Source organism: Thamnophis elegans, chromosome 6, assembly GCF_009769535.1.
Source record: "Thamnophis elegans isolate rThaEle1 chromosome 6, rThaEle1.pri, whole genome shotgun sequence".
Taxonomy (NCBI): domain Eukaryota; kingdom Metazoa; phylum Chordata; class Lepidosauria; order Squamata; family Colubridae; genus Thamnophis; species Thamnophis elegans.
Genome location: NC_045546.1, coordinates 65,036,756 through 65,048,503, shown reverse-complemented (window position 1 = coordinate 65,048,503; position 11,748 = coordinate 65,036,756). Strand labels below are relative to the sequence as shown.

The 11,748-nt window shown below is 39.8% G+C and overlaps 1 protein-coding gene across 1 annotated transcript in view; it reads right to left on the bottom strand.

Annotated features, from left to right (window-relative positions):
- The window catches only part of DMD (dystrophin), a 1,161,901-nt gene that overhangs the window by 360,805 nt on the left and 789,348 nt on the right, over nt 1-11,748 (bottom strand). The window contains 1 exon segment of the mRNA XM_032219839.1: nt 3,895-4,084. Within this exon segment, the coding sequence (XP_032075730.1) occupies nt 3,895-4,084 (190 nt within the window).

Genomic DNA, 11,748 nt, shown 5'->3' with positions numbered 1-11,748 from the left:
TCCACGCTGAAGCTCAGCACAGGCTCCCCTCAGGGCTGTGTGCTCAGCCCATACCTGTACTCACTGTATACATATGACTGCATATCCTCTGATCCATCCAACATCATAATAAAGTTTGCAGACAACACAACAGTGCTGGGTCTCATAACTGGAGGGGACAAATCAGCATACCGGGAAGAAGTCCAGAAGGTATCCGCATGGTGCTCAAGAAACAACTTACATCTAAATACTAGTAAGACAAAGGAGATGGTGCTAGATTTCCGGAAGCACAGAGAAACCTGCCCCACTGTATATCAGTGGGACTGTGTGGAGAGGGTTTCCTCTTTTAAATTCTTGGAAATGCTTATTAGTCAAGATCTCACCTGGAAAAACAACATGTCTCTAGTGATTGGAAAGGCCCAACAGAGACTTCATTTCCTTAGAGTCCTGTGAAAAAATCAGGTGGAACAACGGCTGATGACCTCTTTCTATTAGTCCACTATAGAAATTGTCCTCACATATTGCATTACAGTATGGTATGCTGGTGTAACAGCTGCGGACAGTAAGGCACTACAGAGAGTGATCAATTCAGCACAAAAACCATTGGTTGCCCTCTGACACCACTGGATGACATCGCCAGATCTTGCTGCTTTAGCAGAGTAAGAAAGATACTCAGAGATGATTCACACCCTGGTCAGTGTCTCTTTGCACTTCTACCATCAGGCAGAAGACATCAAAGTATAGCCAGTCGAACAAACAGGTTTAAAGATTTCCATCCTTGGGCTGTGAGACTTTTAAATACAACCACAATCACTCCATGCACATGCTAGTTTTTTTTCTTTCTTTCTTTTTTCGTTTCTGTTATAATTTTGCACCAGTGAGGTTAAAACCAATTTCGTTTTATTTAAGTACAATGACAATAAAGATTATACTTATACTTATAAAATAAATATATTCTACAAAAACAGTTTCTGGGCAAAATATATGACACTCTATATAATCTAGAAAAGTTAATTTACCTTCAGAATCCAATTTATGTATTTTAAAATTGTCTTAAATATTTTTATTTGTTTCATTCACATTTGCTTTGTTAAGTTTATGAAAGATACCAAATCTAATTAAATGGTTTCACAGGTTTAATATATAGTGATTAGAATGATATAATAGAATAGATCTAAAGCAATTTCAATGTTGAATCTAATATTAGTAATCTAGAAGGCAATGACACCATCTATAATTATTGGTACAAACTCACAAGAGTAATTAACCCAGCTGAGATGTTATATAATTATAAATATTATTATTGCAGAAAGTCAAGTTTATTATGTCAGATCCCTATCATGATACTGCCATTTCTGTGGGGAGGGGAACCTGGATCATTTATTCACTTATTACCCTCTTCCTTATTTCTACATATCCTATAATCTCTTAGTTTATAACCCTAGCTCTGACACCTATCTGCCCTATGCTTTGATTTACCTTTTTGGAATGTGTATGGGGGGAGGGCCATCTGTTTTGTCTCAGTTCTGAAGTGCCTGGGAATAGTCGCTTATCTCCTTCCCAGGTTGACCGTAGTCACAACATCTTCACACCTGTGGATTGGCTCATTCAACATCAGACTGAGGAGAGAGGTTTCTAACTCCTTTATCCTAACAGAATTGCCTAAGGGGACCTTAGAGCCTGGTTTGCTTTTGTCCTGCAATCACTTCCTTTCAATAAAAGATTCCTTTTGAAATGTTGCTATTTCAACTTTTATGTTATGTCAACTAAGAAAAATTATTCTCCATATATGTATACATAATTTATATTGTAAAACAATATAACTATTTCAACAGGCAAAGAAAACCAACAATTACTGTTGTATTTCCCAGTCTGTTTTAGCACTTTGAGATTAAATCCTAAATGATAATTAGCCAACAATATTTCTTTCTAGTGTGGAAATATATCTATAGATTTTAAGTCCAATTATATACATGTAATATATTTTTAATAACAACAAAATCTTAGAATAATTAAATAATTAAATAGTGCAAAAGAATCACCACCAAACTATTAAAGTAATCACACTTTTTGCAGATTTGTGCAGATCCTTCAGAGGCTGTTGGGATCTCTGCATTTGTGTGCTTCACATTAAAGATGGTCCCAATGGAAGCATTCTCTGTGAATATACAAGTATGCACAAACAGCTAGGGACAACTGTCAAAGCAACTTTGAATAACCTATGCACAATTATGTTCATTTTGTAACTACCTTAATGACAGCTAGGGACAACTGTCAAAGCAACTTTGAATAACCTATGCACAATTATGTTCATTTTGTAACTACCTTAATGACTGTAATATTTCAATTGTGTTAACATATGTTGTAAAGTGCCTTATAATAATAGGATGTTGTTTATTTCTAATATGTTTGCCATTGTATTACGGGACTGATTTTCTTAAAATTTTCAGTGATAAGTACAATATTATAATTTTCATTATGTATTGCTGCACTTATGCTTTTAAGTTTGTTATTTATTTTTAAATTAGCATTCCTTGTTTATATAGTGAGCAAAGCAATTCTTTTTATAAGCAGAAATAGGACTAATAAAAATATGTCCAGTTTTATAACAAAATAAACAAATGATTGAGCAGAAAAATATCAAATAACTACAGAAGTTGAAAGAAAAGAATGGAACACACAATCTTTATCCTCAAGAGTTATTTATAAGTTAATATAGGTATTACATTATAAAATCATTTTAAAACAATTTATGGTATTGTGATATGCTTAAAATATCAGTTGTACATCTATTTTTCTACACCAATAACATGATCATCATATTACAGATTACCAATTACTATATTAGTAACACAAAATGAAATGCTCATAGTACTACTTAACATATATAAATATAATGTATTATTAATGCTGCTGTAAAAACAACACAAGATAATCTAAACTTCCTTTTGGATTTTATTTATTATTATTAGATTGGAGATAAGTGCAACAAAATATACTTTTATTGGAATGTGCTACAGGACTCCCCACCAACAGACATCAGGAGAGAAAGCCCTGAATGAAGCAAATTTATATGGTTTGTATTTTACAAAAGAAAGCTAAAGGAAGTAGTACAAATTACTATATGATACTTAAACTTGATGCTTTGATAAGCTATTGGAATGACTTCCTTGCTATATTTCAGACAAATGGAATCTCTCCGATATTATCAACATATACAATAAAGAACACTGTTTATATTACAACCTACTTTTATACTATTCTATTCACATTTCAAAGGACAGTTGTGTGATTTCTAGGCAATGCGTTATAATAAGGGTGTCAAACTGGTGGCCCATGTGCTGGATGCATCATGCACAGGTCATGCCCACCCAAGTACTGCAAAGTAAATATGTCACAATATATCACGTGATGGCAACATGATGCCATAGGTTTGACACTCATGTTCTACAGGGACATAAATGTATAAATTTGACTCAAAAGAAGTTTATTTCCAATGTATATTAATACAAATATTGTATATATAAAAAGTGAGCTCTTATAAATATTAAGTGCAAGTTCAAATACTGTTTCAATTCTATTAAATCAATATGAATTAGTAGGAAAACTTACCTTTTTCTACTGATTTCCTAATTAATATATATATATGAATGAAGGGGTGGGATAGCAACTTTACCTTATTTTGCTCAACATAAGAAAAGTCAAAGAGCACAACTTCTGAACATGTGATTTATTTGATATATCAATCTTCTCTACTGTCTATATTTTTTGAATATTTATTTAAAGTCCATAAATAGAGAGAGAGATTTAGAGCTAACTTTAAAAGCCTTTGATTGTTTTAGTTTGAGACATACCCATGTGAAAGTAGTTCATCATTATAATATTGCTAAGCAATATTTCAATTGCTTAGCTTACCTGCCATTGCCTCATGAGCTCCCGTATTTCTTGAGCGTCTTCTAGGATTCTCTCTTTACATGTGGCATCCTGTAGGACATTGGCAGTGGTTTCTGCTTCTGTAAGCCAGGCAAGAAACTGTTCCAGATCCAAATAGAATTGTTGCAAGAGCCTTAGAGCTGCTTCCAATGAGGCCTCTTGCTCTCCAACACTGTGAAAATGCAAACATAGTTACATGACGATGAGTAACTGGGATCCAAAATGGTTCATTCATTCATATAGACAGAGAGTATAGGAGAAATTTTCAGTAATACTGAGATGAAATTTGAATTAAACTTTATGCATAAGAGTCAAATCCTTTTAACAAATGTTTCCTTCTGAAATCACTATTAAAACTAATTCCTACCCTTTAGATAGAAGTGGCTATTTAGTGACATTTTCAGTGATAATGGACAGTTATGGTTCTACAGAAGTGAACATGACAATGTTACATTTTTACTATTATAATTTGAAACAAGCTATTTAATCACACTATTTCCAAATTATATATAAACTTATTAAGAGAAGTCAAATAAAGCATTTTTTCAATCACTGACTAGTCATAATTTACTGAAACCTAATAAGTTTCAGAGTTAGGGAGTGTGATCTTATCTGTTGATAAAAAACTTTTTAAAAAGAATAAGGATACATGTATATACACATACAAGAAAGAAGAAGAAACAAAAAAATATAGAATCAGGTGAGTCTCAAGAAGCTTACAAATGTAATAAAGATATGTTTTTTTCCATATTCGTATCCATAATTTAGTAAAGGAATATCTGAGGGAGAAAGGTGGTTAAGAAATATGAAATATAATAAATATAAATAATATCTTTGATCCCTAAATTATGATTAAATTCAATACAGAATAAAATCATCTTGAAACACTACTGATTTTGGCTCTATCATACATATGTTTGTAATATATGTTCAGGTTATTCATATACCACCAATATTTTTTTTAAAGCCATATTTCTAAAGCATCTTCCCAACATATTGTGTGAAGATCAATAATCACAGGAAACTGGCTGTGCCTTTATCATCATCAGAACATATTAAGCCATAAACAATTCCTGCCAAGTTAAAGTAACAAGTCTAAGAAAAAAGTGAACAGTTTTTTCCCCCTCACGGGCTGAATTTTGCTGAACACAAAAGCCAATGCTATATAATTACTAATTTAAAAAAGATTTTTGTTTGTTCCTCTCCTGTAAACATGAACATCTATTTAACAACTCTAATTGCAGAATAGTAAAGAATGTACAAGTTTTCCACTCTATAAAATAAATGCTTAGAAGCTTAAATTTAAAGTTTTAAAAGTACTATAAGTGTCAGGTGCGACTTCATTTAATAATCAGGAAAGAAACCACTCAACTCCATTTGTTTGAAATTAAGTGTACTTTTACTAATTACAAATGAACAGTAGCGAAGCTAAGCTGAATCTGGTTAATTAGGCCCGAAAGCAAAGAATATCATGTATAATTCAATCCCCTCCCCTTGGCACCCCAGTCCATAGTCCAATTATAATTCACCCAACTGTCAGGTGGGAGATATCTTCAAAAAACATCACCAGGATGGAATGCTGGACAGTTAACCTTGGCGGGAAACTCCCTTCCTCCACATGCGCAATGAGATGGTCAGGTCAGTGTCTAGAATCTTCCTCCAGCACATAATGATTCCCTTCCCAAATACCATGCCCCCCCTCCCCGTTTCAATGGCAGCTGAAGCAGCAGCAAAGCAGAGGCTGACAATAAATTACACAAAAGATGCACTACAGGTTAGGCTTCCCAGTCAATATGGCATTAAAAAAGAAACTGATAGCATATTGTTATAAAAATAAGACAAATACATAGTAACAAAGAGCCTTTCACACTGAATACAGATGGTTTCAGTCAGAGGTGGGCTTCAGCTAGTTTGGACTGGTTCAGGTGAACCGGTTGTTAAGATTTTGTGCAGTTCAGAGAACCAGCTAATCGTACCACTAGCTGGCCCCACCCGCCCCGCCCTACTCACCCTGCCCTATCTTGCCTCGTCCACCTTGGCTGGTGGCTAGAGTCACGGCCGCACACAGCTACTCTCTGGTTCCTTCACTCACGTGCCCAGCTAATTTCTGGCTCCTTCGCTCGCTCGCCCAGACAATGCGGTACAGCTGATCTCTGCTCTGCTCACTGCGGCTGCCTGCGAAGGTAAAGCACTCGGCCAAAAGGCTGCCCACTGCCTGCTTGCTCCCACAAGTTTCCACCATGATCTCACCCTTTACTGAATTGGCTTGCTTACCTTCACCATGTTTTCCCTCCTTCAGAGGCCCCATACTCACTCTCCCCACCTTTTCCCTCAAGACTTCCTCTTTCTCTGTCATGTGACCTTACCTTCCTCCCACAGCTGGTGGCAGAGGGGAAGACAAGCCAGCAAGGGCTGAGCTGTTGCCACTTGGCTCCTTGCCAGCCTGCATCTCACCCCTGTTGCTGGGCCTTGCCTGCTGGGGGGGGGGCAGTGGGAGACCAGGGAGAATGATGCTACACTGCCTGCATTGCCCCTCTACCAGCCGTCCCTACCTCCCTCACCCACCCACTAGCCCATGCGCTTTGCCTGAGCTGTGAGAATGGTGCAAGCCCCATGGGCTGGAAGGTAAGGTTGATGGTGGGGAAGGAAGAGCTGCTCAATGCTTGCTGTGCTCAGTTGAAGGGCTTCCTCAGTGGTGGGAGACACAGTGAGGCAAGGCTGCCTTTCGGGCCAGTTTTGGCTTCCACAGGGCCTGAGAGAAAATGCCTTCCCCAAGGTTGCCCACTCGCCCATCTGCCATCCAGGCTGACCTGGAAGTGGCATGTCCCCTTGTTGTGGTCTGAATGTGGGACCCAAGGCAGAGTGGAGGTAGAGCAGGTGGTAGCCCAGAACAGGGTCTGAAAGGTAGCCTCGCCATGCCATGTCCTCCCCCACAAGACAGCCCTTCAACTGAGCGCAGCAAATTTGGAGTGGATCTTCCTTCCCCTCTGTCAGTCTTACCTGCTAGCCCATGGGGCTTGCACTGTTGTCACAGTGGTGGCCCACACTCGGCCAAAGCACACAGGGCAGTGATCGAGTGAGAGAGGGGTGGCTGGAAGAGGGGTTAATGCAGGCAGTGTAGCATCATGCTCCTTGGTTTCTCCCCACCCATTGGCAGGTGAGGTCCAGCAGCTGTAGAGAATCTGGGCAGGGGGCAAGATGTGGGCTGGTGATGGCTCAGTCCTGGCTGGCTCACCTTCCCCTCTGCCACCAGCCACAGGAGGAAGGTAAGGTTGCAGCCAGTTGAGAAAGCCAGCCTAGCCCAGAGCTGATGGCGGGGTGGGCAAGGCTGCAGGGCACGCCTCGCTTGAAGTTCCCAGCCCTTTATTTAAAAATCTCCCCATAAGAGGGAGGAGAGGTAGTCCCACCCCCAACTCCTTTGTTTGACCTGGAAGCCTTGCTTGCTGGGCTTTCCAGGCAATGCAGTACTGGGTGTGATCATCCCTTTGCACCTGGTCCTTGGGAGACTGGCCCGGGGCACCTGGTGGGTTCTGGCTAGGCAGGCTGGCTTGCGAAGCAGGTGCTGGGGTCACCACTCAGGGAAGCTGGGAATGGATATGGCAGGCTGATAGCAAAATCTCATTTTATTGGCTAACTTTGAAAAAGCTTCCTCTCTCACCATAACATGCAAGACAAGATGAGAATTGCCTGGGAGGGGAGGGGCGACGAGAGGTCAGGTGAGGCACCTCTCGATGTGAGTGACATTGAGTTGGCCACACCTACCCAGTCACATGACCATCCAGCCACACCCACCCAGCAGTCATTAGGGCAGAGTACCAGATGTTAGATTATTTGAATCAAACCACTGGTTTCAGTACATAAAAAGAAAGAAAATACCAGTCTCCAGAGAGAAACACACACACATAGCACACCAGACTTCATTCCAACTCATGGGAATAAAATACAAAATTCACTGCCCAATTCAATATTAAATGTAAGCAGCACATCATGGCAAACTTAGGGCACACTGAGCCCTCTCTGCAGGCATGTGAGCCATCACCCAGCTCAGCTCCACCGTGAATGCATGTGTGCCACCCATGGAGTTTAGTTTCTAGAATTCCCCAGCCAGCATGATCATTGCTGTGAAAACTAGAAACAGCATGCTGTAGTTCTGGAGCATACTCCAATTAAACATGCCCCCCTCACATGTGCACGGCCCCCTTTGCATGCACGGCAGACCTCCAAAAATCAGCTGGCTGGCGGGAGGCACGCACACTAGGGCAATGGCTCATGTTCCTGCAGAGAAGGCTCTGCATGCCATAGGTTCATCATTACATGTATAAGGGGATGATGGCTGAAGAAAGAGCCAGAAGTGCTCAAGCTCCATAACAGTTCATTAGCAGCACTTGCTAATGAACTTGCTGCACAACACTGTTGCTAAGTGCTGTGTAAAGTGTGCACATTTAGCATTTACCAAAATTAGTCCCAGTTTTAAAACCCATTCCCTTTCACAATCAATGTTTTCAGATGCCATAGATGAAAATAATTGGAACTGTACTGCCAATAAATGGAAGAGTCCTGTTTTCACAGGTAGGACGCAAGATGGCTGTTGCCTACTGAGATGAGTTTCACAGTAAATACCAAATTATTGCTAAATTACCATCCAGTAAAACCACTAACCTAATCCAGCTCTTTCTGTTTATTGGTGGACTCAGATGTTGTACATTCTGGTCAAGTGTTAAAGAGAGAATGACAGTGAAAGGAGATTGATTTTTACTGAATATACTGATGATCCATCTGACTGAAAATACCATCAGGTTTGCAAGACTTCAACAGGTGACCAGCAGTATACCAAATGCCTTTGGAAAACTGATCAGTGACACTGCTACCATTGCTGGTACTGTACATTCTCTGCTATCCAAGTAGTCCAGTCAGTTGTGCTATCTGGCTCCTGGTCTACCAAGCTCCACTCAACACTCTTTCTTCACACCTGTAGCTACCTTGGAAAATGGGAACATCCTTGCCTTCTTTACTCTCCACAGAGTCCTGCAATAGCTAAAAATCCTCCAGTCATTCATCAATTTTCCACCACCAATATTGATATTGTTCACCCCCAATATCAAGTGGCAGCAGTGATGTGCGGTGAGGTTTATGGCTGGTGAGGCACTGACACAGTGGTGGGTTTCAAATTTTTTTAGACTTGTGGACTTCAACTCCAAGAATTCCACAGCCATGCATGCTCAGTTCTGATTTAAAGCAACAGTATTTGTTTTTCTCCTTTGCGAAAAAGTTTCCTTCATTCTTTTTCTTTTCCCTCCCCCTCCTTCCTCCCTCTCTCCCTTCCTCCCCCCTCTCTCAAACAGACACACGCACACAGAGAAGTTGGATTGGATATATTTTCCAATGGCTTGAAAGCAACTCCTCTGCCATACTCCCCCATTCCCCTGCTAGAGAAGCTGAAGGGGAGCCGATCTGAGCCTTTGATTGCAGGTGGAGCCACGTTGCCTTTTCAAACTTGTAATCAGTGAAGCTGGGCTTATATAGTTTTGTTCTGTGTATGTTCTGTCTCTGTGTTTGTGTGTATGTGTGTGTGTGTGTTTGAAAAGGCAACGTGGTTCTGCCTGCAATCAAACTACACTTGGGGAGGGATCTACACTTGAGGATGAAGTTTGAATTCCTCCCCCTCCCTCCGACCCACATGTACCTTTTCCAGCTGTTTCAGAGAGGATTTCAACTCTGCTCTTGCCTGCCATCATGAAAGGAAAAAAATGTAAAAGGAAAAAGGCAAGAGCTGAGGTCAGGCTGAGCTAGTTACTGCCAGAATCACTGTGGATGACTCTGCTTAACTGTTTAAAAAAGCCTCTAAAAAAGCACCCTCTACAGGAGGAGGCAGGAGAATGACATGCCTCACCTATGTCAGAAATTTTTAGGCTTTTAACCCTTGCTTAACTCTGCTCGAGTGATCATAAAACGCCTAAAGTCAGACTAGATGAGGCACGTCGTTCTCCTACCTCCTCCTGTACAGGGCGCTTTTTTAGAGGCTTTTTAAAAAAGTTAAGCAGAGTCATCCATGGTGACTCTGGCAGCAACTAGCTCAGCTCGACTTTTTCCTTTTACATTTTTTTTTTCTTTTCTTGATGACAGTGGTGAGGCTCTGCCTCCCCTGCCTCCCCTGACTGCACGTCCCTGAGTGGCAGTCACTAACTTCCAATCAATCTATTACAGTTATGGGTTAAAATGCAGTACTGTCGGTACTTTTAGACTTCAATAGCGTATATCAAGATTTGTCAAACTCTAGAAAAGCTATTATCCTGGACATATATTCTCAATTATAAATGTCAACATAATGTCCACATCAATTATTAAGTAGAAGAAATTGATAACAAAAAAAGAGAAATATATACATAATTTTTGCATATGCTGCTGATACGCCAAATTGCTAAAATATATTTCATTATAGACTTGGGTAAGACAATTATCTTGGTGCTAATGATAAACTAAAGGTACCTGGTTTCCTTTGTTAAGAATCTCTATTTGAATAAGACAGTTCTTAATACAGACTCTTCAAAAAGAATGATGATCACCTAATGCCCATTATGTTAATTACATGTGGATTTATTTCTTCTGGTATCTTAAATTTAGCAGACATAATGGTATGATCAATCATAATTCATAATCAGTATTAGACAGTAACAAGTTAATTCACAGTGAAAATAAACCAAGTTATTAGGAAACAATTAAAAGATTAAAAGTAAGAGAAGAGAAACTAGGCAATGATCCAAACAATGAATCACTACCAAGAAATTCACAGTTCATTATCAAAGAAATCTAAAATCAAGGATTGGAAAATTAGCATGAAACAGAACAAAAGAAAGGATGGTACTGATAATCCAGCAGATAAACTCTGCTTCCAAGCAAAGGTTTACAGCAGTGGTTCCCAATGTGGGGCCCATGCCCCAGAGTGGGACAATTTGATTTTTAATGGAAGCAATTGGAAAATGAGCTATTAACTGAATTTTTGAAAGCACGCTAATTGTTTTATATATTTGTGATGAAACAGCTGTGTTTCATTTACCTATTGTCTTTGTTAAAGTGCATTTCCTAGGACCTGAAAAGGATATCCCAGCTGGGGGGGGGGGGGAAGAGGGAGTAACTGCCAGCCAATCAGATCTGTTCCCACTAAGGATCATGGGACTGGCAGTCTCTCTCTCTCTCTCTCTCTCTCTCTCTCTCTCCCTCCCTCCCTCCCTCCCTCCCTCTCTCTCTCTCTCTCTCTCTCTCTCCTGTGGGCTTTGCTGCTGGGAGAGCTGCTCTGTGGGGAGATAGAGTAGATGGCTGCTGGTAGAAGTCTAGCAATGAGGATACCGAACCAGGACCCAAATTTAAGTAAGAAATTGTTAGATTTACAGTATTTTAAGTCTTGTTTTCCCAGGCCGTGTTTTACAAGACTCTAACTACAAGATGTTGCAGCCAACGTCCTTATGACAAAAGTCCAAACCACAAGGTTCAATTAAAATTTGCATAAAGGCACGTAGTCAGTACCTGTGGCTCAAGACAAAAGGAGAAGTAAGACCCCATCTCCTTATAAGGCTTTTTCCTCAAGGTAACCAATAAGAAATGAGTTAAGTGTTTCCGTGTTACGTTGCCTTTGGGAATGTATAAGAACGTGTGCTTCGATAATGAAAGTTGAATTTGCAATGTTAGCCATTTTGCTAACTTTCTGAACCTGGCTGCCAAATAAAATTTTCCTGTATCCTGAGAAGTCTAAAGCCTGTAATTTTCTGCAACAAAGTATTTAAAGAGAAGTTTGAAAAAAGATCAAAAATAAAGTCTCCGTTCACTGCACAAACTGTTACT